Source organism: Stylophora pistillata, chromosome 11 (genome assembly GCF_964205215.1).
Source record: "Stylophora pistillata chromosome 11, jaStyPist1.2, whole genome shotgun sequence".
Classification (NCBI taxonomy): Eukaryota; Metazoa; Cnidaria; class Anthozoa; order Scleractinia; family Pocilloporidae; genus Stylophora; species Stylophora pistillata.
The window spans coordinates 15167423-15194543 of NC_142529.1; the positions used below are offsets into that span (position 1 = coordinate 15167423).

The window sequence follows — 27121 nt, forward strand, 5'->3', positions numbered from 1 at the left end:
GCTTTGTTAGAATACTTGAAATAATTCATAAGCTTTATTACTTAAAGGCTGTTTAATCGACACAGTAGGCACCCAACTTTCTGATTTTCAGAGCGAGAGCACTAGGAAAAGGATTAGGTCTGCTTTCTGAAAGGGGAAGGTGAGTTAAACAAAAGCTTTCATGGGCTTTACCTTCTAACATGTACCCTTACGACTTTCACCTCATCAAGGTTAACTATAAAGATAAGTTTACGGACAGTTTTTATAAGTCTAAAATGGAGTCAGATATTACGAACGCTTGAGTGCTTCGCGAACAAACTTTGCAATGAGTTTTAGCAAAAGGATAACTTGTTGATGATTGCATTATTCTCAGTTTAAAATGTAAGCCATGATGTCACTGATATGATTATTTGAACCTAAGAAACAAAAATTTTCTAGGATGAACGGGTTGCACCCACCTGGGTATCAAACATTGTTCATTTTGTTGAAAGAAGATACACAAAACTGTAGACGCTGGAAGCATAACCCGAAAAAAATCGAAAAGAGAGGACCAATTGCTAAAAAATGAAAACAAAGTTAATTTTCCGACAAGGCGTGAAACGACCGAAGGTCTTTAAATTGAATTATCGGGTATCGGATCCCGCAGCACGAGCAAAATGGCTGTCAGTCTTAATCACAAGGCATTAGTCAACAAAACTGTGTCAGGTTTTGCCGATATTCCGATTCCTTGCCTAGATATCCGCATCTAAAGTTGGAGCAGCGTAAAATATGCGAAACGTGTTGCGTAAATGGACACCACCTGAAAAATATTTCAAAGATCAAAATTCCCTGACACACTTTCGTTCGTCATTAGCCGTGGAATGTTTTGGAGAAATTTCACGAAAATTGGTCAAATCTACATATCCTACAAATTCACTTAAATTGGATGTATTCCTTTCAAAATCAAATGCGAGATTTTAGCTCCTAAAGGTTTGTAAACAATTAGCGCCGTATCAGGAGATATTAACGAGCTTAAGATCCGACGACGGCAGACATCTGGGACGGCAGACTTGGTCGAGGGGGCTTGGAGAGAGATCGCCGTTGCATTGGCACGAAAAATAGCCTTAAGATAAAGCGCGCGACGGCGGCTTGACTCGCTTTCCTCTTCGAAGTTTAGGAAAAGCAATGGCTACCTATAGAAAGGTTCGTGGATTGTTGATCGAACGTTTCGATGATGGTGACATTCAGAAGATGAATTTTTACTGTTGAATGATGCCAGCATTTCAATTAGGGATTAATCTCGATTATCCCTACCAGAATTCAAACATTTTCACTAAGAAGGACTCGACGGAAGTGAGTGCTTGGCAGAAATTCATTACCTAAAAAGGGACATACCTATTCTCGCAGACGTAATGGGGCTACTTGATTCGTATACATGTGAACAAGGGGCTCTGTGCGATGGAATTGAATGCCTTTCAGTTTTGTTGAGATTAGCGTACCCTCGTTGGTGCTCCGACGTAAGTGACCTTTTTAAACACAGAAAAGTCTGAATCACAGCATAGACATGTATGCAAAGCAGCATAATACAGGTATAATCTTATCATGATGATAAATGTTAAACCAATTTCCTGAAGCAAACTTTTCACGCTTAATCAAGTACGTTTTTTGTGGCTGAAAAACATTACCGAAACTGTTGACTATGAAAATTTTCTCAGATGAACCATAGTTCACGGTCGTCGGTTAGACTCCAGAAAAGACTCCTGGAATAATATCATGGCCATCAATTTATGTCCGAACTAGTCTACGAATTTTCCATCGAAACAAAGGGAAATGGTGAGATTGTAAAACTTACTGGGTTGCTTGATTGACATCGAGCTAGTTTTAGTGACGAACTATTTATGAGAAAGGCAAACGAATGATTTAAAATTTCCATGAACAAATCGTTTATTTTTGCTCAGCCATTTCACAGACATCCTCTCATAACAATAAACTGTTAAAATTGCCAACAATTTTCGCCCAAAGTAACTTAAAATAGCGTTATTTTGCTAAGGTTTACTCACGTTTTAGCCGCGACGGCAAAATGGCTTTCTTCACGTCACAGACAAGGCCGCTACGGCGGAAAACCTCACAACGACGGCAAACGGAAGTAATTCTGGCGGTAACTTCACTTACCGTCCTAGATGTTTGCCGTCGTCGGATCTTAATCTCGCTAATATCTCGCCTCCTAAAAACGCGAACCAACGGGAAGACGGGACCTCCTAGAGTCAATGACAATGGATCAAGATTTTCCCGGGAAAAGTATCCCATAGCAGTCACGTTTTTTTTTCATCTCGCTCCTTTGAAAGTTAAGTAATGGCAAAGTTAGCAGAGGAAAAACCCGCGGCAAAAAGTTAAAGCTGGAGAAACTGCTGAAGAGCAAAACAGCGAATCGACAGACAGCTTAAGGAATACCCTTATCGCTGAAATGAGTTCCCTCGGGAGGGTTTATTTATGCTTTCATACGATTCGAGGCGATTGCCTGTGTTTTGGTATCAAGGCCGGTACTTGCCTAGTGAAAGGAAACTTCGTGTTTAGCCCTATGTACGACAAAGATAGATTTGATGGCGCCTTCTTTGTTCGCAATTTGGATGCCAGCGTGGAGAGCAGTGCCAGGACTGTTTTTCCTGACAAAATGGCGCCATTCCTCTCTTGCTTGGGCCTGGTTTTTATTTTCCTTTGTCCAAGGACTCCTCTCTAATTTTGATTTATGTTCTTTATCCATGAGAAAAGACTCCCCTCTAGCAGAGAACTTCCACGTCTGAATTTTGTCAAGTGCGCACTGTAGACTAAATATGCAAAGTAGTAAGTTCTTACTAAAACATTTCGTGATAAAAACGAGCGATAAAAAATATGAACAACGTTTCGACCCCTCCACGGTCATTTTGAGTCAAGTTAGAGTTCATGAGTAAATTTCTGCATATATACGTTTTCTGAAACTATGGAATGAAGGTAAAACCCAAGTATTTACATATAAACAATAAAGCTAACAACTAATTGCAAAGTACAAAAATGAAGTGTAGATAAGCGGTGAAAAGGATGAAAACTAATTAATATGAAGTGTTAAGCAAACAGCTTCGCGCGAATAGAATCGCTCTGTTTCTTCAATTTTGGCTTAAGGTCTTGAATAAAAAACATTTCGAAAATCAAACAATCGAACTTGTTTGAGCATTTCCTCAGGACCCTAAAGTTCTTTGCGATTTCACATGGTTCGATTACATGTTCTCTTACATGGTTGCTGATTACCGTTTATGTTCCTCCACACGTTGATGTAGGTGTCGGCTTGTAAAGTCGACATAATCTGTATCGCACAGATCACACTTAAAGAGATATGCAACGTTTTGCTGGTTGACAATTGGAGGTTCAAGTTCCTTAGCTTTGAGCTCATCTTTAATCTTGCGGCTTGTAAAGACAGGATGTACTTCGGTATTTATCTTCCGGCTAAGATCACAAAGTTGATCGCGTAGTTTGTTTGCTGATCTCTGATCCTTGAAGGATCAGAGATCAGCAAATTAGGATACCCCTGCCACAATTATTGGTTAGGAAACTTTACTTAAATATTACTTTTACATTTAAAAAGCTGATATTTTGGCTATTTCAGCTGCGGGCTCAAACGACCCGAGTCGCTGCTCGCAAATAGTCCGATATTGAAGTGTCGCTCACGGCCAACTGCTAGTAAAGTGACTCGTTTAAGGCTTGTTTGGTATTCCCGGAGCTGTATCGACGTTGGAAAGTGGTTCACAAGTGCCGGGAAGAACTTCACAAGCAGTATTCAAGGTCTAACCTTGAATACTGCTCTGACTATGATCCCCATATTCCCGTAAGAACACTGACAAGCTTGAGGGAGTCCAGAGACGCACCACTAAATTTATTTTGAAAACTAAGGATAGCTATGCAGCTCGTCTTGAGAAGTAAAATTTATTATCGTTGGAAGACAGAAGAGTTTTGATTGACGTTACTTTCTTTTTTAAGGCACTGAAAGGGTTTGCTGACATTGATGTTTCACCTTTTGTGGATTTTTACTCTGGTATAGATTATTATTCCTTAAGACATTATGATCATCTAATGTTAAAGAAAAAATATGCAAGGACTAATTCCTTAAATATTCCTATTTCCATCGAATAGTAGATTCTTGGAATTTGTTACCTGTTGACATTCGCATTGGAAACTGTACTGGGAATTTTAAATTTAAAGTGAACGAATTTTTTATGAGTAAATCATGACCTTATTTTTCTTTATTATAACACAGTATCTCATTCGTACTATATGTATTAGGTGATCTGCTATTACATGGGGTCTGGGACTCTTTTTTGCAGATTCTCCTTATGGCATCCTTGTTTGGGGGGGTAAGTAACTGTATCATAACTGCATTTGTGAATTTCTGCCATTAAATTGCAATAAATAAATAAACTGCAGTGAAATAAGCTCAAGCATAAGTTCAATCAATCGATATGCTGTTTCTTTAATGGTGTAACTCGCACTGTGTATGCGTATGTTGTTAGTGTGAACATCCTGGTACTTGTTTTCATCCTCGTGCTAATAATTATCTCAGAAGTGCAAAACAGGCTTCAAGCACGGTACTCAGTTGCAACACAAGCATAAGCATAAACATAACAAGCTAATGCGCAGGTGGGCACAGCTGCAACATAAACACGAGCACAAGGGCTCAGTCGATGTTATGTTAAATATGGACATGGTTGGTATAAGCAGTATAGTATTGCTGATTGCCTGAAAGTCTTTCGCTTATGTTTATCCTTACGCTTATGCCAACCAAGTCTTAACTAGACAGTATAAGCATAAAAAGAAGGCAACGTTTTGACAATCTTATGCATATATGCTTATCCTTATGTCCGAGCGTTCCATCCAGCGCATAAGCTTTTACATGCCTATCCCTATACTTGCATCGCAAGTAAATACCGTGCTCAATATTGGAACAATAGTTTTATGATAAACAAAACAGCACCCTTTTGAACTTTCTTTCCACAAACCTTTACTGTAAATCTGGAACAGTGGTTGTCTTACACTAAATCCTAATCAGGCCATATTTTCTGCCTTTGAGGCCTAATTTAATTTCACATCATATTCCTCAAAATGTTCATTTACCAGTCTAACGATTCATACCCGAGTATGGAAATCAAACGCCCATTTCTATTGACGACAAAAATTAGTATAGGTAATCGCATGGAGCCGAGTAAAATTAAGGATTAATATCACGCGTGTTTTCGGAAGTTGCTGAAATTGCCCGAGTCGCGCAGCAACGAGGGCAATTTCTGCAACTTACGAAAACACAAGTGATATTAATCCTTAATTTTACGAGGAACCATGTGATTACTTGTTTATAATATAGGGGGCAAAATGTTTTCTTACATCCTCGGAGACCCAGGGGCTGTGAGTCGATTTCAAGTGAAGGGCAGAAGAGCCCCTGGGGACATTGTCTTACTACAAGACTAATTCCAAACGGTCGCAGTCGTTCTGGCATCTGATTGGTGCCAGAAGATCTTTGTGTTTTTCTGCCCAATCAGAGTGAAGCGTCCTTTCGTGTGTTTCAACACGCACACATACAACAAGCTCTGTTGCTCGCTATGTTTTTTTGGGCCGTGCGACGAAGCTTTGCCCGAGGTGAAAAGTTTCAGTCTCAGCACACAATGTAAGAGAAATCGATCAGATTGTCCGCGAAATCTTACCGGAAATTATACTGAATACTTTCGCAGGTATCAAAAGAGAACGAGTTTAAAAGTTTGCGAGGTTCGTATAAAACATAATGGTTGCAGGCACTGATATGTCGCTTTAAACGTTAGATGAGATGTAAGCTTAAATATTTTTAGATTTTTTGTATAATTTGTTGTGAATGAAACTTTTCCAATCCCGTGAAGCTATTCCGTCGCACGGGCCACTGAGGTATGTCAAGCAACTGGCGCTTACACTTACGTGGCTTTCTGTGCGCGCCAATTTCTAACCGTTGCTTTGTAGTAGTCTTTACAATATGGCCAAAGTTTCAGAGAACGTTAAGTACGTCGACGACCTCCAGCAAGCGAATAAAGAAAGCTTAGCTGTGTTTCCGGTTAGCTAATTAAAATCTGAATAAAGACTAATCATAGAGAACATCGTGGAAAGGAGATATGTTTTCGGACAGTTACCGAAGGGGTTTAGAGAAAGTTTAATCTTTCAACTGCTGCGTTGAGTGTTCAAATTCTTGAGCTCGAAAAGCCACGGATTCTCTTCTAGTCCCTTGGTCATTGTCATTTCACCTCTTTTGTCGATTGTTGAAGACCAAGTTAAATACCTTTGACCATTGGGAATCGATGCTGCTTTCATTGAGGAAAACAAAACCAAAGACCAAGAAATATTGGATGGAAAGGGCGGGCTTGCTTTATTGTAAATGTCAGCCTAGTACAGGGTTATCTAACCACATCTAATAAACAAAAGTCTCCACGTTTAGCTTTTCTTTTTTTTCAAGGGAAGATTATATTAGATTTTGGCCGGGCGTGCACAAAAAGTTGCGAAAGCGCCAGTTGCTCGACATACCTGCGTGGCCCGTGCGACGAAATAGCTTCACGAGATTGGAAAAGTCTCAGTTACAGCAAATACAAAAAATCTTGAAAGATTTAGGCTTACATCTCATCTAAGGTTTAAAGCGACATATCAATGCCTGCAACCATTATGTTTTATACGAACCTCGCAAACTTTTAAACTCGTTCTCTTGTGATACCTGCGAAAGTACTCAGTATAATTTCCGGTAAGATTTCGCGGACAATCTGATCGATTTCTCTTACATTGTGTGCTGAGACTGAAACTTTTCACCTCGGGCAAAGCCTTGTCGCACGGCCCAAACAACTGATAGCGAGCAACAGAGCTTGTTGAATATGTGCGTGTTAAAACACACGAAAGGACTCCAAAGGACACTTCACTCTGATTGGGCAGAAAAACACAAAGATTTTCTGGCACCAATCAGATGTTAGAACGACTGCGACCGTTTGGAACTAGTCTTGTAAGACAATGTCCCAAGGGGCTCTTCTGCCCTTAACTTGAGATCGACTCACAGCCCCTGGGTCTCCGAGGATGGTTTTCTTGCTGATCTCGCGCAAAACGGGACACCATTGTTACAAAACAAATAGAAATAACCGCCTCCCGGTTAGCTCAATTGGTTAGAGCGCTGGACTGTTGTGCGGAAGGTCGAGGTCGATGGTTCGAGCCCCGGCCGGACCAACACTCAAGGTCTTAAAATGACTGAGGAGAATGCGCTACCTTTCTATCATATAAAGAAATGGATGGACATTCCAGTCTTCTCGGATAAGGACGAATAAACCGTAGGTCCCGTCTCCTGCATCTATTAATTAGTTAATTTGGTTAGGCAGGGGACGTTAAAGAACCCACTCACGAGATTACTGTGATGTGGTCTTCAAATGGAAATACCATTGCGCTTTTTGCTGATGATTGTAAAACTTCAAGAGTCATTGATGATGTTAGTGATCAATTCTGTTTTCAACGAGACCTGGATAATCTTCAACATTGGAGTATTCGCAATGCCATGGCTTTTAATGTCAAAAAGTGCAAAGTTATGAGATTAACAAAGAAAAGGCAACCTTTAGTCTCTAATTATTCCTTGGACAATTCTCTCTTGGAAGAAGTTAGAGAATTCAAAGACTTGGGAGTTACAACTACTGACAATTTTATCTGGAACTCGCACATTGATATTATTGTGTCGAAAGCAAACAAAATGTTAGGGCTAATTAAAAGGACTTGTAGAGGTCTGGATGATACTACGACTCTGAGAACTCTTTACTGCGCGTTAGTTCGATCGAATGTTGAATACTGCTCTGCTGTATGGTCACCCTACACCAAAAGGAACATAGAAAAAGTTGAAAAAGTACAAAGAAGAGCAACCAAGTTCATTTTAAAGACTGAGGACAATTATGAGACTCGTTTAAAGAAGCTAAATCTGATGTCACTAGAAAATAGGAGATTTCTAGCTGATGTTACTTTTTTATATAAAGCTCTCAATGGAATAAGTAACATCAATATCGATTCATACGTAGATTTTTATTCTAATGCGGATCATTATTCTTTTAGGAAATACGATGATTTATCTCTTAAGAAGAAATATGCAAGAACTAATCCACTTAAATACAGTTTTTTTCACAGAATAGTTGACTCCTGGAATCTTTTGCCCTATGATACTCGTAAGGCAGCAAGTGTTGATGTTTTCAAGCGGGGAGTCAAGAAATGTTTACTGGATCGTGCATTAAATTAGTTATTATTGTTGAACTATTGATTTTATTTTGATTTTATACTTTACTTTGTAACTTATTTTAGTAGATATTCATTGGTGATCTGTTCTTTATGGGGTCCTGGACTCCTTTACAGATTATCCGTATGGCTATTTATATTAGTTTTGTTATGTATTACTATTAATGCCATTAAATTGTAATAAATAAAATAAGTTTCCTTCGCTTGTTTGTAAACTGCTGATGCAGTCCGGCCAAAGTCCCCCGAAAAGTGTTGTGATGCGCATTTGATCATATCCACATGTTAATTTGCGCAATATAAATATATAACTATTATTATTTATTATTATAAATTTCTTTACCTTGTTAGCAGTTGCTAAGCGATTTTCAGCCAATCATTTTCAAGTAATCTTGCCCGGGACAATTACAAAAATTAAGAAAAAAATGCCCTCTGTCTTGACCAATCACAATTCAGAAATTTTTCCCCTTGTATGATAACATTGGCTTATCCAATTCACGAGTTGGTTCACAGAGCCTTTGATTATCACTTATTACATGAAATTGCCGTGAATATTCCCCTTGGGGTTCGCCAATTTACGAGATTGTGACAATTTCATGATTTAGGCATGGGTCGCACGAGGCAAAGTTTTGCGTGAATGTGGTCACTTTGGTGTAAAAATCTGTCATCGGGGCACATTGCCTAATGCGACCCTAACTTTTCCAGTTCGCAAAAACTTTGAAAACCGGTCAAAACATCAAAGACGCCGTAGTGCTTGGGTGGGGCAGGCAGATTTCGGAAAACACGGGCTAAACAATAGCTATCACTGCGGTAACTGTCATCGCTTGTCGATAAACAGCAAACGACTCGACTGGTGTCGGAACTGACCAGGCATATGGCGCTCGAAGTAATCTTCGCTGACTTCGATTTCTCGCTCTCATCATAGCGGCAGTCAAAACAGTTAAACAGGCGTTAACCCATCTTTCATAGATCATACGAAAGGCAAAAAAGTGCTCGTGATTTAATGAATAAGAAGAATAAGCATCACCATGATCGTTATTAACAATGCTTCAACGGGACGCATTTTTTTAACGTTTGTTTTCCTTTTTCAGCTCACTGCTCTCTCCCCATAACACGTCAATAAACGTGTGTCTGGTTTATCAGAGTGTCATCACTGACATTTCTTTCACCTAGTGCGACCATGATAGTTGAAACCAAAAGTTTGCTTTCCGGTTGCGGTTTCAAATTTTCTGTGGGTTTTTTGCCGGCAAAGTTGAAAACTTTGCCCAAGTGCGACCCATACCTAATTAACTTTTATTCGAAAGTACGTTTTCCTAAATAAGTCGAACGCCTTCTGAGATTTTTAAATTTTCTTTTTGAATGAATGAATGAATGAAAAACTTTATTCATGTGTCAATGTATTTAGCTGACGCTAATTGGGGACACAACGTAAGTGAGTAATTAGTTAGTCACTTACGTTGTGTCCCCAATTAGCGTCAGCTAAATACATTGACACATGAATAAAGTTTTTCATTCAGTTTGGTAAGATCGTTACGCCTAAAGAAACTATAGATTATACAACCTAAGAGGTACAAATTACGCATGCGGAGCAATTTTTGCCATTTATCAGTTCGGTAAGATCCTTACGCCTAATATCGAACTTAAACCGAGAAGGGCTACTAATTTCAGTGATGTCTTTTTTCAGTTTGTTCCTTAGAAATGGTCCACGATATCTAAGAGAGTGTTTACCATACAATATAGAATTAAACCTAGGAATATAAAAATTTTGATTTCTAAAATTATATTTACAAGACTTAGGACTAAAAAATGTGTAACTTCAATCTAGTCCAATAAAAGAAAAACGATTTTTCGGCCTCTGAAGGTGGGAAGTAACCTTAAGTTGATTTGTTCCTTGTTCGTTTCAGTGTTTTATTTGAACACCTTGCGGGTGTTAAAGACTGCTGCATTTCTCTGTTACCAAATGTGTTATTGATATGATTAACACTTTGGCGGGATTCAAAGCGAAAAACCAAAATGAAATGGGCAAAGACAAAGAAGAGCTCGCTTTCACCAAAGAAAAAAAAGTGGGAGAGAGCTGTTCCATCACTTTCTCTTACTTTCACTTAATGGTTCATAAAAACAGCTTCTGTAACCTCACACCAAGGTTGAATTGTCTAAGAGTACGTAACAGTTTTAAACTTTTAGCTCTCGAATTTTGAAAGGCACTTCCAGAAAACAATAATTAATATTTAAACTAAGTGAGAGCAGCTAATATTTAGAAACGGGAGTGGCTCGGAGAAGGTTTTTGTCTAACGAAACTTTCCACTGATCACCGTTTACACATGATATATATCAATCACAAAATTGTTGTGTTCTTGCTCAACTTAAGGAATAATGCATATTGAGGGTGCTGTCTTGTTATTTTTCAAATTTCATTAAGGTTTGGTGAGTTTTCTTTTTAAATTTCTGAGTAATTAAAAGAATACTGTTTTATTTTGTGAGCAACGAACCTGAAGAAGATTTATAAGAAAATCACCGAACCGATACCCATCCCAAAATGCGGATTAATAGAGTTCATAAGGCGTTTTCGTCACCATGGCGCCACATCTCCGCTTGTAAACAATAGCAGCAGGTAACAGAATCACATATTCACATTAGTTGGAGAAACGCTCCAAGGGTTTTCAGCCGAGTCCCATGAAAAGGCAAAAAAAGGAAAAGAACGAGGATAATCAGCCATCTTGAAGCTTGGTACCAAGCTTGGTAAAAAGAGAATTTCTTACTTAGCAAAAATATTCTTTGATAAGAATCAAGAATGACTTGTGTATTTCGAGAGCCGGAAAAAAAGACAACTGTTTTTAATTTGAAGAACAATAAACCCGCGGGGGTCGTTTTCTTTTCTTTGCTTTGACTGCCTTCCACCGATTTTTACGGCTTCATAGCTGTCATTAGGGACCTTAAGCAGTCAGGACGGCAACGCCAAGGGAGACTTCGATTAAAAAATGAATTTCTACTCTTAGCTAGAATTTAAAAAATGGCTGCATGAGCTTACTGTCTCATACGGTGCCACAGCTCAACTTCAGCATGACGTATAGAAGTAGCGTTGAGTTCCAAATGGAAATTACATTAATTTGCCGTCGCGGTTTCGGTTCGCAGACGACGCAAATTTTGGCGATTTCACGTTGTTCTTTTGCATAGGACGGCTGAGAAATGTACAAAAATTTCAAAACGCACATGCTGAGCTATTGTTCTGCCAATTAGAACTCTTGTTTTTCCACGTCCTCGTTGCATCCGCCGTCGTGGCTGTTTAAGGTCCCTATTGTCATGGATGTTGTTAGTCCACTCCACGCAATTTTGTTGTTGCGCGGGATCAAAGTGGGCAATCTCAAGCGGGCAAGATGGGCCCATCTTTCCCGCTCTTGTGGCCATTCAGAACACACGATTCGCGAGTAGTGTTCATTACCGCGAGAATCACTCTCCTCTTAACTTAATAACTTACCTCTTTAAAGCAAACGTTTTTTGAGCACCCGTCACAAAAAAAAAGAACTCAAAGAATAGTTGCTTTATGCATTTACGAGATAATCCCTTGATGAACAAAGCTGCTGTTTCATTTGGTCGAAATGAGACTCTGGGGTTTAAGCCACGCCCCTCTTGACAAAGGCCTCTAGCGAACCATTACGGCAATTTGGTAAAATCGACTAAGTTGAAATTGTAAATTGGCCAACGTAAAGAGTTCAAAAGCTGACGTTTCGAGCGTTAGACCTTCGTCAGAGCGAAACGTCAGCTTTTTAACTCTTTACGGTGGCCAATTTACAATTTCAACTGAGTTGATATTACCAAATCACCTCGTTACCCCCACCCACGCAACTCCACAGTTTCTTTAGAAATTTACCCCTTTATTCATTACGAAATTAAGCCCATTCTTTATCAGTTTAATTTTTAAACTAAGTAAAAGGAGCTAACATTTGGAAACAAGAGTGGCCCGGACAATGAGTTCGTCCAACGAAACTTCCATTAATTACCGTTTACACAGCATATATATCAATTCACAATGGCCTTATTGTGTTCTGGCTTAACATAGTTAATGATGCAAATTTGGCAGGTGCTGTCTTGTTATTTTTCAAATTTTACTAAGGGTTGATCAGTTTTCCTTATAGCCCTCCGAGTTAATTAAAAGAACACCCTTTTGTTTCATGAGCAACGAACCAGAGGAAGAATTCTTAGAAAATCACCGAACCGATACCCACCCCAAAATGTGATATTAATAGAGCTCATTAGGCATTTTCGATGTCATTGCGCCACCTCTCCGAATGCAAGCAATAAGAACAGATAATAAAAATAATAAATTCACATTAGTTGAAGAAACGCTCTAATGGTTTTTAGTGGGAACGCATCAGCACAGTTTGCTTCAGAAGGCACGACAAGCTTATCACATCTTGTAAGGTAAGTCTCGTGATCTTCCACCAATAGTTTTTCTCGGACTGAAATGAAATGTCAGCTTTGCTTATCATTTTCCAGTGTGGTCCAAGATATCGAAGAATAGTTTTTTCCGTACGTGATTAAATTAATCCAATCAAGCCATTCTTCAGTTTGCTGTACTAAGTCAGTTATCGGGCGCTCTCTCTATTGTCTTCTGTTCGAGTTTATTAAAAAAAAACCGTTTTAAAAATTTAGGCTAGTGCTGTTACAAGGTTAAACGTCTGTCGGTCTTGCTTTCAGGAGCTCACGGTTGGTGCTTTGCCTACACTAATTCCGTCACATTCTAAACATCAAGCTACATTGTCCATTATTTTCCCTTTAAATGGTGCGCCGAGGCAATCTGCTATCGAAAATAAAGGTCTTTGTATAAACCTGAGGTTGTTCGAAGAGAACTTTTTCACAAGTGCATTTCCGTTAGTTTTTTGTACCGACGCCTCGCTGAAATCTGCATTATCTGCTGAATAGTGTATGTCCAATTAAAGATTGCTTTTAAATTAGCATAATGGGTACAACTGTTAGACAAGAAATGATCTTTCGTAACTTTCAATGTAAGAATAATAAATGCAGATCCTCAGATAACACTGTAGGGAGTTTGAATGTCGAAGGGTTTGCTGTTAACTGACGAACAAGCACAAATTAAAGCTGTCGCACGGTCGTAAGTAATTCAAATTATAATCTCACCCACTTGGCATGAATGGCCATTTACAATGAAAACCATCCGCAGGGATTTGTACCCAAAACACCTAGAATAAAGGGTGTTTCTCAGAAGCTGTAGTGTTGCTGTTTTAGCATCACGTCAAAAGAAAATTGTCGTGCGAGCTGAGTTAATTAGAAGATTTGCAGTTTGCAAGAAACAAACGAGAGAGTGAATCTGTAAGGATCTTTATAAAAACTGGGGATAAAGAAAGAGCTGCCCCCTTCAATGCAAATACACCCTCAAGAACTCTTTAATTTGTAACCAGCGACCCGAGAGGAGATTTCAGTTTATGGAAAAACCGTCGAGCCGTGTAGCACGCAATTCGGCGGCGGAGTATTAAACAGATAAAAAGCATTCGCATCATCTTTGTGCCATATTACAGCCCACGGCGAATGGTAAAATGATGATTGAAATACGTGTTGAGCACAAATTGGAAAGAAATTGAAACAGTCCTTGTTAGTCTCTGACACCTAGCTTACTGGCCTTCGATAAGTGTGCAACCCGTTTCATGTATGATTCAGCGACCTTTAAAGTAAATTGAAAAGTTCTGGTCTCGGTCGTTCGAAGGTCGGATAACGCTATCCATTGAATAATCCTCTATCCGGTGGATACCAATGTACGTTTTGGTATCACTTATCCACTGGTCAGCGATTTATCCGTTGGATGGCGTTCTCCGCCCTTTCTACAACTGGGCCCCGACCATTATCGAGATTTAAATTTTTTTCTCAGTACTTTAGTTTCTTTTTTGTCGAAGTCAGACGTGTCGACAAAAGCGTGCTGTGTGCATTATTCTTTCCTTCTGATTTTTTGGTTAGATGTTCCATGACATTGAAATTTCGCATTTACCATACTATGATTTGAAACTCGCGATGAGTTTTCCTATGAAACCGTCGTATATTTATCGCTTAAGATTTTGAAAGGCTCATAAACATCACGTCTTCAGTATAGTCGGTAATGCGGTAATAAGGCGTAACTAAGTTCAACTTGGTAGGAGACGCCTATGGTACTTATTAGCGGATTCTAATTAGAGATTTATTTTGGCTCTGCGTTACACTTAAAGGTGTCACACTTTAACGAGCTACTCACTGTTGTTATGTTGCAGAGTTTAAGCAGTGGTTGATAATGAAAACGATTTGGGTTTGTATCATCTTAACTTTGGGCTTGTCTTCAGGTAGGAGACATTTAAATGCACATACTTCGTTCTGAACTTTTATCAACAATGCACATTATTTTATTAGTACTGACATTGATGTTGTCCTTGTCCTCGTCATTGTAAATTTCATGGAATATTGTTTCTTTGAACACAGCTTTAAGTTTAATCGTCCGAGTGAGGACATTCTTGGGAAGGAGTGTTATCAGAATTAGTGACAACGGAAGTCATCGTTAGAGTCGATCAAGGGAAGAATTCTGCTATTGTTGTTTAAACGTCATTTATTACTTTCGACAGCGGTCCTTCGGAGGAACACACTCACCAGAACGATCAGACTTCACGATCCTTTTCATAATTTTAAGAGTCGTTATCATCATCATTATCACACCTTTCTACGATCTCTGAACACGATAAATCCCTCCAGGTGTAAAGCAAGGTCAAGCTATTCAGCAACGCACGGCAAATGGCAGATTACTCCACAGGCAGCCCAAGCTCACTACGAGAAAAGCGGACGTGACTCTTACCGTGTTGCGTAACGTTATATATTTATAAAGGTTTGTATGGGATGTTATCGGTTTGCCTTAAAAGAGAGAAAAAAATGTCTTGTTTTGAAATAAAATGGGCTCACTTTATTGCCTTGTTGTTTTCTTTGTTGATTCCGAACGTCTCAGGCCATTTTGAAGCGTTTTCGGCGAGTTAGCGCTATGTTGGTGTTCAACTGCTAAAAGAAAGACAAGGCCGGAAACCTATTTTAGAAGCGTCCGTCGCCCGAAGCGAATAATTCCGCCAAAAAATTTCCACCAGTCTCGATTCCTCCAGAAAATCAAAGCAGAGATGTTGCAGTTCCATTTTCCATTCACTCGATTCACAATTCCTCCCCCAGATCTTTCACTAGCGATACTTTTATCTCCAGATCGATAGGCTTTCCCATTTCGAATTTGGCTGCTCTAAACGATCACTGTCCCTTCGCCGATCGCACAGTATGTTGGGTAACAAAAATAAGCCCGGCGAGGGTAGCCAGCGGCCCGCAGTCCAAAAACAATGCGATGTTGATTGGTCGATCAAAACAATGCGGTCTTGACAAAACCTCTCGAGGGGACCAGGGGAGCTAACGGGTTTGTTTTTGGACTGCGGGCCGCTGGCTACCCTCGCCGGGCTTATTTTTGTTACCCAACATACTGTGCGATCGGCGAAGGGACAGTGATCGTTTAGAGCAGCCAAATTCGAAATGGGAAAGCCTATCGATCTGGAGATAAAAGTATCGCTAGTGAAAGATCTGGGGGAGGAATTGTGAATCGAGTGAATGGAAAATGGAACTGCAACATCTCTGCTTTGATTTTCTGGAGGAATCGAGACTGGTGGAAATTTTTTGGCGGAATTATTCGCTTCGGGCGACGGACGCTTCTAAAATAGGTTTCCGGCCTTGTCTTTCTTTTAGCAGTTGAACACCAACATAGCGCTAACTCGCCGAAAACGCTTCAAAATGGCCTGAGACGTTCGGAATCAACAAAGAAAACAACAAGGCAATAAAGTGAGCCCATTTTATTTCAAAACAAGACATTTTTTTCTCTCTTTTAAGGCAAACCGATAACATCCCATACAAACCTTTATAAATATATAACGTTACGCAACACGGTAAGAGTCACGTCCGCTTTTCTCGTAGTGAGCTTGGGCTGCCTGTGATTACTCTTGAGCCCAGAAATGAATAACAATACACCTGTCAAAGTGAACAATGCCCATTGCGGAATCAATAGCACTTGTCGATTTATCCACAGCTACCACGAATTTTAATCTTTCAGTGCGTCAGCTGTTAAACCTTACCCTTGCGGACCGTATCAAATATTTAGTGATGGAAGCTCTTTCCGAAGCTTTTTGAAACCGTATACACGTTTGTAAGTTTTCGTCAGGGTTCAAAGGAGCTTCGGACAACGTTTTACACTAATGTTCCTGAAATTTGTCATAGAATTTATGCAAGATAACTTCATCTGATGTCTGTCTTGATAGTAAATACAGTTTGCTTTGAAAAGAAAGATTTTATGCCATTTGACTTAACAACAACCGACAATCTGGTCTCAGATAAGATGTCGAAGTTTCTCAAGTGCTTTTCGAGTTGCGGTGTGGCTGAATTGTAGGTAGTGTCAAAAGGCATAGCCTACAAAGATGTGAGGTCTTTATGTTGTTAAACGGTTTGCCTCGATGAGAGGTTTACTTCGGACAGAAATTTGCTACTAAACGGTCTCGTGATGTATCCTCGATTGTTTCTGCGACATGCGAAATGTCGCTATGTATGAGTGTGTTCTTCCCATACGAGTAATCGAAACAATTGAAACAGGACGGTTTTAGCATCCCAAGGAATGTTCGCAAAAGAATTCGAAATCACCTGGGAAATTAGATCAGAACAATTAATCAATAATATTTACTGAGCCCGTAGCGAAAAATTACTATTTATTTTTGTTGATATCATGTTATAGATATTTCACTTGAATGTCTTTCTCTCTTACAGATTTATCTCAGGCAAAAGGTTTGTTATTTTACACTACTCTTTACATTTATGGATATATTACTAAATCATGCGCGAGACATGTATCATATCTGGCGAGTTTCATGGACGCAGATTTATGTCATACGCCATATCTTTGAGGGCAACATTTAGTTAAGCTGTGGCCACACGCAACATGCGCGACACAAAGTGTCTGTACGTCGACCTCATAAAGATACATATTAACGCAATGTTACGACCGGTAGGTGGCTGTCGAGATCAAAAAACGGATATCGCGATTCTGGCCGACGTATCAAAAAGCATGACTCGTGAGCAGCGAAGCGATCAGATAAAACTAATCAAAGAGCTGGTGGAAAAGAAAGGCGTTTCCTCCTCTGGAAATCATTTCGCTTTCATGACCTTTGCAAAGGAAGTTATTATCGAAAGCAACTTCAACGATCACTCATACCACGAGGCAGACAATTTGAAAGACCTTGTTCAGACCAAGTCAAGCGTGGTACCTAAGTTCTGGGGAACACGAACAGATCTGGCCATGGATATCGCCGCCAAAGAGTTGTTCACCAAACAAGGAGGAGACAGGTCTGATGCTAAGAACGTCCTAATCATGTTTACAGATGGGAGACCTGTCAAGACGAAATGGGATAAACGACCTGATGTTCCGTTTGAGGATTTCCTAAGGGCATTAGAGGTGATAAAACGGATTTTCAGCTGCACAGAAATTTCTCTTAATACGATAACCGAAAGTTAATCATTCGGTGCAATACTCCTCCGCGACATACGTAACAGTATTTTCATGGATAGTGGATCCTTTGGTTATAGCTTTATACAGCTGGCCGTTCTCCTCAGTTCAGTTCAGTCTTTGAAGGTCTCATGATAACATAACCAAAGCGCGCGCTCTGATTGGTCAGTTTAGGTCTCATAAGGGTTTAGCCGTTAGCCGTAAAACGCTGAAAAATTAACAGTTAGACGTGAAAAATTTGAACGTTAGCTGTAAGCACTACTACCCCATTTACAATCTCGTCTTCGTCACGCCTAGTCATATATTTGAGTAGGCTTTTGATTAAGGGTAAAAAGTATCGGGACAAGCACGCTGATGATAGTAGGGGGTTGGGGGGACTGGGACTGCTTGAGTCCCTAACGAATATTTTTCCGCAAATTTTCGCTCTCAGGTTACTTTGCGTCGTCGTTGCTGTTGTTGTTGTTTTTGTTTGTTCAGTTCGTAATCTTAACTTTTGAACATATTGGGGGATCTAACACAATTAGCCCAAATACACACTACTGTGAAAAATGGATGAAATCGTATTTCTTCCGTTGTTTTATGAAAATTATTACAGTATATTTAGCGAATTTTTTTTACTCTCTTTTGAATTTGACTTTCAAAGAAAGATCGCGAAAAGAGTGAATTTGAATCCGCTTATAAAACTGGGGTAAGATTCATCCTTCAGGTCAGTCATTAAAGTCGATAAAGTCAGTTCATGTTCTTTCAACAGAGTAAAGGCGTGAGCGTAATTGTGGTAGCAGTCGGTAAAGAAGCATTTCAAGAAAAATCAACAATGTCCAAGATTGCTGGCGAGCCGAAGGGAGAATTGCTTCTGTACCCTAATTTGGATGACCTCTCAGGATATTTGGACGATATCGTGGAAGCTACTTGTGGTAAGCTGTCTTTACTATTTGTTTTGTCTATTTGTTTAACAATGATTTTGGGTGGGCTTTCCATTAATAAGGCCAATAGCGTTAGGCGATAGTCAGCCGTTTCGGGTTGGGCTATCGCCCGCTGGCTCACCTCTTAAAGCTTTCACAATATTCCTAATTTTTTTTATTTTTTTTTATTTTCTCGACTTTTGAATAGCTTAGGCCCTTCAAATAGCGCAACAGCCAATCTTCCAGCGCATTTCATTTAGAACAAAACGTAACAACGCTTTGCAAGTCAGTAACCGTCCTTCAACCATCCCTTATTTTCTTACTCGTTTAAAGGAGAACGTTTAGAAACGATTTTGCCACGCACGTCACAATGGCAAGCGGTTTTTCAAGATTGCGAGGTTCATGGGTCTAATTGACGGTCATCGCCGGCAAATGACCTCAAGTTCGAGAAAAAGAGAGGCTTGAAGAGCTTAGTTTGCGCATTCTGTCTATGAAAGTAAAATTAATCTATCGCTCCAACACAGCTCGGGAACGAGGTAACTTAAGTGTTAGCTCACTGGATTCCGAGTGGAAAGGCTCACGTTTGAGACCTCTTGGCTTGTTCGATTTGGAAAAAATATCATAGAAATAGCTACCTGGCTTTATCATTATCATTAAAATCATTGTTATAGTTATTTGCCTTACAGTTTTGAACATTTAATGATTACCGAGAGACGATTGTAGTCCAAACCATACCTTTTTTTCTTTCAGAAACACCTGTTCCTGAGCCGGAAGGTTCGTGATTTTCCTAGTTTTACAGCGTAATTCGATGCGAAATGCTTCGTAAATAACGAGTGCCATTGGCTCTAAAACATGTAGAGGGCTTGTATATAACTGGGTATAGTAAAAAATAAAAAGAAAAGAAAAATCCTAGATATGCGCTTGCTCGGGGAACCAGTTCTTTTCCCACTAAGCGGAACTGAGAATGTGCAGGGTATAACAAAACAAAACAAAGAATGGATGTTATTGGCTGGTAAAAACAATGGTGACTTTTAAGGTAGATCACTTTAGCCGGTTTATCCCGAATTCTTAAGGACAATTTACTTCTTTGAAGTAATCATTATACTCAACCTCAAGTAGAAGTCGTAACATGGAAGAATCAAAAAATCACCAGAGGGCTTTTGATTCTTCATAATGAAGTTAGAGTTTTTGAGCAGCATATTATAACACCTAAACCAGCATACAAGGCAACAATTCACTCTCTCAGAGTGTACAAATAAGTGGGTATGTTGAATTTTCAAATCAGTGATAAATCATTAATAAGGATGATATCCTCAGTAGGTAAGTGTCTTGATCAAAAGATGGATATCGCCATAGTGGGTGACGTGTCAAAAAGCATAGACAAGCGGCAGCGAAGTAAGAAGACTGAACTGATCAATGAGCTGGTGGAAAGGAGAGGCGTTTCCTCATCAGGAAATCACTTTGCTCTCGTCACCTTTGCGAAGGAGGTCGTTATCGAAAGCGACTTCAACGATCAGTCATACCACCAGGAGAACGATTTGAAAGACCTTGTTCAGGAAAAATTAAGGGTGATACCTAAGTTCTGGGGAACACGAACAGATCTGGCCATGGATCTCGTCGCGAGAGAGCTGTTCACCAAACAAGGAGGAGACAGACCTGATGCTAAGAACTTTATAGTCGTGTTTACAGATGGAAAACCGTTTAAGTCGAAGTGGGATAACCGACCTGATATATCGTTTGAGGATTCATTAGAAATTTTGAAGGTAAAAGACTTAGTATTCAGTTAAACTGAACTTCACCTTAATACTTTGATGCATTGACAAACATTTGGTGCCCTCCTCTTGCTATATACCTTCTATTCAAATAAGGATACAGAACACCAGCGTCCTGTAATCTTTCCTCTTGCAGGATGTGCATCCGGGAAGCAACGAAAGTGATGAAATATCTACATTTTCAGACTTGAAGTAAAAGAAAAGATCATATAACCGTACAACACATACCAGGAGCTGGACAACTTAAGCAAAGAATGCAAACAGACTCCGTCAGAATTCTTGTATCGTTCTCATAGATTTAATGCGATATTTCGTATAAAATTTAAGGAAATTTAGATAGCACACTCTCAATAGTGGTCGAAGATAGGAATTTTCTTACAAATCTGGCAAAGCAACCTCGCAATTTATCGCCTTGATAAGGTTTCATCCTTTTTTCACAGAGCAAAGGTGTGAGGATAATTGTCGTGGGAGTAGGTAAATACGTGTACAAAGAAGGCAAGGCAATGTCAGAGATTGCAGGCGAGAATGGAAAAGTGCTACTGTACCCTGATTTTGATAACCTCTCTGGAAAGTTGGACGATATTTTGATAGCTACGTGTGGTAAGCTGTTCTTGTTGAATTGCTCTCTATCAAGGAGCGTGTTAAGAATAGTTCAAATAGAGTTTTTTTTTAAATGACATTTTATTAAAAAGTCCCGGTTCAATTTACATTTGAAACAAAAGAAGCTCAAAAACTCTGTTATTTAAATTGGTCTCACTGAGTTTAATGGATAGAAGTTAACAAATGCAGGGAAAAAAGCACATTCGTCTATTGTAAATACAAAGTTAATCTTGTAAATAACCTACCTTGTTACCTAGTAATGGACGTTCTTTATTCTGTTGAGAGCAGAGGGCTAAAATCAAGGGGAGGGGCTAATAAAATTTGTTATGACGGGCGCAACAAACAATGTCTAGCTGGTAAATAGAGAAAGATGGTAAATTTTGAGCTCGGTCAAGATATAAAGAAAGATAGTTTTCGTCTTGTCTCTTGTCCCACACTCAAGATAGGACCAAAAACATCTTTTTCCAATGTCTAGCTTATTTCGAAGTCCAGTCTCTAGGTATGACTTGTGACTTGTCCTCTGGATTGATTTTAATAGTGTTCAGTTGAAATGTTTAATATCTAATTTGTCCTTGCACCTTGCTAACCAAGTGAAAACCATGCTATTATTTGCTCACTTTTACAAGTCATTGACGGTGGATACACTGAGTGGTCTGAATCTGTGTGCAGTGTGTCGTGCGGTAGAGGGAAAAAGACAATGACAAGAACTTGCACCAATCCCCCGCCATTTAACGGTGGAAAGGACTGTAGTGAACTGGGACCAGCAAAAAAGACAGTTTCATGCAATCTACAGAGATGTCGTTAGTAACAATTTTTGATTTAACTTTTCTCTAGCCAGCTCCTGGTTTGTATTGATTATTTCCAGGCTGTTGATGACTTCAGATTCACGAAAGGGATGGGTGAAACAAAATTTCCTGCAAAAAAAAAAAATCAAACATTTGCAAAATGAATAGCCCTTGGCATTTTTATGTTTGAGGTTACTTTAAGGTGTGTGCAAAATCCCTTTTTCTTTACAATTTTTTTAAAAAAGAAATACTGTGTCTGTCTAATTGATCAGTAAAAAAATGTATTTTATTATTTGGTATGTTCTTGTTTCTTAGCAACTAACGGTGGTTATTCAAGTTGGTCCGAGTCTAAGTGCAGTGTGACGTGTGGAGGAGGAGTGAAGACCCTGACAAGAACCTGCACCAATCCCCCACCATCTAACGATGGAAAAGACTGTAGTGAACTGGGACCAGATAAAAGAACAGTTCAATGCAACGAAGGAAGCTGTCGTGAGTATTCTTCTTCAGTCTTCTTTCAGACAGATTCTGTGGTTGAAACTCCAGGGCTTAAAAGGGATTTTAGAAATCTGCTGAATCTTGGGACGTCCACTACGTTTCATATCGTTATTTGACCTAGTTCTGCCTTTTGTCCTCTAGTGTGTTGTTTTTAAAACATACTCAAAGAAAGAATATAGAGTAGGTGACTTCGGATCTAAAGATCTGATTCAATGTGTTTTTCGGGCGTTATAATCTCACAAAGCCCCTCAACACCATGGATTATAAATATTTACAGGCGACCTATGAACTGTAACTGGAAAACTGCTTAAAAGGGAGGGGGGGCTAACTGTATGCTGTCCTGTAACTTCTCCGGCTGAATGGACTACCAGGATTGTAAGCCATTTTACCTATTTACCCATCAACAGACATATCAACAGAAACAAAAAAGGGAAATACTCATCATCGTGGTGGAACCTGCTCGAAATTTAAAACATAAGCAAAGTAAACCACGCGCTCTGATCGGACAATTCAGTGTCTACCATTTGCCTATAGGTGTACGTCGCTGACGTGAGCAAATGCAAAGGCCATTTTTTTGGTGCGCGTTTTTTTCTTTCTGGTCACGTAAGATTTCATTGTCAAATAAAAGGGAACTCTTTTACTACAATGTATCGACGTTATGTTATAAAAACAGACGGTAAACACCACAGGGTACACTACTGAGTTATGGATGCACGCGAAAGGTTTGCAAAGCACTCAAGAAGCCATTTGTTCATGGGATAACTTTCTGTCCAATCTACAAATTAAGTCGCATTTCGTTTAGCCATTTCACCCTTTAAACTATTAAACGATCACTGAACTCAAGCTGGGATGGGTGACCGTTAAAACTCTCCGTGTTAGGTGATCTTTATTGTTTTTAATTTATTTATAAGAAAACGCTAGTTAGAAGAAGCATCAACATCCATTTCGAGTGATGTTACTGACCACAGCTTTGTCAAACTTGGAAAAGTTTATTTTTCTGTCTTCGAATCAAGTTTTAAAATTAGATTTATTTTTGCTTTCCCAAGCTTCCTACATTCTTTCATGTGCACTCTGAAGATCACCGTCTTCTACATCACATTTTCAATAAGAACACACCAACGAACGAATCAATTTGCACCAAAAAAAGTTTTAATAAGTGTTGAGGATATGGCAACGCAATCGAACTCGTTGGACCATTTGAAGTTGGTAAACTAAAAAATGCAGATGCAGTACTGCTTAGAAGGAATATCATGAACCTTGCTCAGCCTCTCGCACAAAATAGAACTTTCTACGGAGAAAGAAAACAGATTAAAAACAGAGCATGGCTCATCAATGGATACAGGGTTAAATAATACGAAGCAATTTAATGGATTCTTCTAAATTTGATTTAGTATTAACAAGATTTTATTTTACAAATAGTACAAGGAAGTAATAAATTGTTTTCTTTTTCTTTTCCGCAGGTCCTCCATGCAAAGCTGGGCTTGATATAGGAATTGTACTCGACAAATCAAAGAGTGTCCAAATACCTAATCTGAAGAAGGTTATAACCTTCTTGGGTGACCTTGTCAAGAAATTCAATCCTGCACCGAAAGCGGATCACTTCGGCCTCATCACGTTTAACAAGCGAGCGGAACTGGCGTTTTCCTTTGCAGATTCAAAATTCCATAATAAGAAAGCTCTCTTGAAGAGATTAGCCGATGAGCCAGTAGAACTGTTTCTGAAAACTCGCACCGATCTGGCTTTAAAAATGGCATTAGACGAGCTGTTTACCAAGGCAGGGGGAGACAGACCAGACAAACCAAATGTCATGATTGTATTAACAGATGGAAAACCAACACATCCCGACAAAAGTTTCAATTTCAAGGCATTTGCGAAGGAAATGGCAAAAGAATTTAAAGTGAGTCATAATTCACTGGAACTGTCAATCATAATAAATTCCCCTTCTATAAATCCGCTTACCAATCAAGTTTCGTTAACATGCCATGCTCTTTTTTTTTATTACTATTTAATTTTTTTGTGTGGCAAGACGAAATTCTTTAACCATAGCAATACCAGACTGAATTTTTTTTAAAGGTAGAAGGGGCAGGATAAAGGTAGGCTGTGGGTTTGTCAGTCTACTTTGCTTTCCTAATTCAGATCATTATGTAAATACCCCATTCTCCTTCATCAGTTGGCACCAGATGTCATTTCTACAGGTAGATCTGCGAAGCATAGTAACAAGTGATGTGAGGATCCCATACGCAAATTTCGGCCTTAGGACTCTGGGGAGAGCACGCGTTTTATGAAAGATGGCGTTGCGATTGTTAGATAGGGCACATTAATCAGAATTTGATCAACTAACGATTCTTTCTTCGGAACTTACTCATTTTTGGAGGCTAGGAATCAAATACCAAGTTCATTTTTCAACCTGAGTGCACCATTACTAAACATTCTAATTCCATTCCGCACTTTATATCCACGAGTTCACCATACTGTTTGCAAAATTATTTTCGCTCGCCTCTCAACATCAGAAAAAGGACGTTAGTACAGTGGCCGTGGGAATTGGTAACAACGTAGAAAAAGAAACCCTTGAACAGATTGCAGGTGGAGGTTCCGTTGTTCAGGTGGAGGACTTCAACAAACTTAAAGGAACGATCGAAGAAATAAAATCAAAAGCTTGTTCAGGTATGGTGATATGCAGAACAGAAAACATTGCACTCTATTCGACATAAACGGTTTAAAATTAGTCAAAAAGTAGAAAAGCCATTACCGATGTAAATGGTACCATTCACAGAAATTACATCAGAAGGCTGCTGTAAATTTTCTTGATTTTTTTAACAGAGTTTAGTCTTGTCTAGGGATACCTTTCTTCAGCGGGGTGATAAGATTGCCTTCTTATTCAGAAGTTGTCGACTGAGTATCGATAGTGATCCTGGATTCCATTGAGTTTTGGCTTACTTTGAGTTTTGGCTCTTTCATTGGTTTTAAAAAACATGCGACGCCATCTCAACCAATCAAATGGAAAACTGAAACCAATCCCTACGCGGTCACTCGCGTTTTCCCGCGCTTCAAGAAGGTTGCCTGTTTTTACTTTAAAATATCATTAGTTGATGACAATAATAACCTCTGTCTCGATTGGTAGCTGTGATTAATTTTTGTTTAGAATTGAAAACTGCCCCATCACCTGTTAGCTGCACAATTAAGTATAGGAAGTAGCCTGTGAATCTCTTATGAGAGTGGCAGAGGAAAAGAACGGGGAGTGTGTATTGAGTCACCCAAACATAATCAACTTGAAAGTTTCTTTCTTGAATTTTTAGTATAAAAAGCTGCCTGGAATTCCCCAAGTGGAGTCAATGTCCAAATAGGGCCCTCCATCGTGGGATACTTGCGACTAGCAGAATACCTGGACATATTCATTTGTACTTGCCAACTATAGTTAGTGACAATAAATATGTAAAAAAAAGCAATGCTCGGGAATACATTTGTTTGTTTTTGATGAGTAATGTATGATCATGCACTTTCGGTTGTGGTTATGAGACCAAAACAGTGTAGACCTGTATTATTTGAAATCTCAATACAACTTTGGCAAACAAGACTTTTTATTGTCCAAGGCTAAATGCCTGAAAAATCACATTGTTCCCAGTACTTTTTCAGAGGAAAAGTCCCATGATTTAAGCAGGCGAACTCCATGCAGTACAAGAAGAAAAAGATCTTCCAGTCGAATCATGGTAAACGAAATAAATACAAAAAGGGAAAAAACGATAACAATTGATATATTTTCTTAAACTGCTTATCGTAGAATGGAAACGTCCGCTAAGCAATTCAACGTAGTTGCAACATTTTCATATTCGTATTTTCCATATTTCCCATCGAATCAATCTACATTGAATAGATTCAAGTAATTTCAACAGATCTCAGTTAAATGAAATTAAAGAAAAACTGGAATTATTTTAGAAAGAGAAAACAAATGGAATTACTGTACGTGCAAGAGCTCGCTGGCATGAGCACGGAGAAAGAAGCACTAAGTCCTTTTTGAACTTAGAAAAGAGAAATCGTGTTAAAAAACACATCAGAAAATTGGCAATTAGCGGCGCTATAACAACAGACCCATACCAAATACTTTCCGAACAAAAAAACCTTTACTACGACTTGTACAGAACAATAGTGGTAGACACGGATTCTATCAAGTCTCTTCTAAACAATTTAAGTATACCGCGATTATCTGAAGAACAAAAACTAACCTGTGTAGGCCAGATCACCATAGATGAATGCAAAAGGATTTTAGAAACTTTTTGAAACAACAGGTCTCCAGGAAATGACGGAATCCCAATTGAATTCTACAAAAACTGTTGGGATCTCATTTGTCAACCGTTCATCAGTTGCGTTAATGAGTCCTTTGTAAAGGAAGAAATGTCCAATTCCCAAAAGCAAGCTGTCATTACTCTAATAGAAAAACAAAGGAAAGATCGCACGCTAATAGAGAATTGGAGACCCATCTCTCTGGTTAATGTTGATGCTAAAATAATTTCGAAAGTAATTGCTTCAAGAATTAAAATTGTTTTACCCTATATCATTCATAGCAATCAAACTGGCCGTCAAAGATCGCTATATTGGTGAGACAGTAAGATCGATTCTTGACATTATGGATTTCACAGAGAAAGAAAATATACCAGGTGTGATGATATTTATTGACTATCGCAAAGCGTTTGACACTTTAGAGTAGAAATTTTTATCTAACTGTCTAGACGCCTTTAATTTTGGCCATGAATTTAAGCGATGGATAAGTACTTTTTGTAATAATATTCAAAG

General features: G+C 39.0%; 2 protein-coding genes across 4 annotated transcripts; both read left to right on the forward strand.

The window, feature by feature from the left end:
* Positions 1 to 44: 44 nt before the first annotated feature.
* On the forward strand, positions 45 to 26455 carry LOC111346349 (matrilin-1). 3 transcript variants are annotated; one of them, XM_088739661.1, is made up of 13 exons: positions 45 to 139; positions 14493 to 14561; positions 17044 to 17061; positions 17286 to 17728; positions 18531 to 18693; positions 19432 to 19455; positions 20002 to 20444; positions 20894 to 21053; positions 21680 to 21853; positions 22154 to 22327; positions 23794 to 24230; positions 24844 to 24997; positions 25630 to 26455. In XM_088739661.1, exons 2-13 carry the CDS (start codon positions 14513 to 14515, stop codon positions 25632 to 25634), a joined length of 2244 nt encoding a protein of 747 aa, XP_088595787.1. In that variant the 5' UTR covers positions 45 to 139; positions 14493 to 14512; the 3' UTR covers positions 25635 to 26455. The 3 variants fall into 3 exon arrangements, with proteins under 3 accessions (XP_088595787.1, XP_088595785.1, XP_088595786.1); XM_088739659.1 differs by having other exon boundaries at positions 47 to 139; positions 19999 to 20444; XM_088739660.1 differs by lacking the exon at positions 45 to 139 and adding an exon at positions 12502 to 12657 and having other exon boundaries at positions 19999 to 20444.
* On the forward strand, positions 7467 to 8259 carry LOC148720230 (uncharacterized). Its single transcript, XM_088739695.1, has one exon. It carries the CDS (start codon positions 7523 to 7525, stop codon positions 8243 to 8245), a length of 723 nt encoding a protein of 240 aa, XP_088595821.1. The 5' UTR covers positions 7467 to 7522; the 3' UTR covers positions 8246 to 8259.
* Positions 26456 to 27121: the final 666 nt, after the last annotated feature.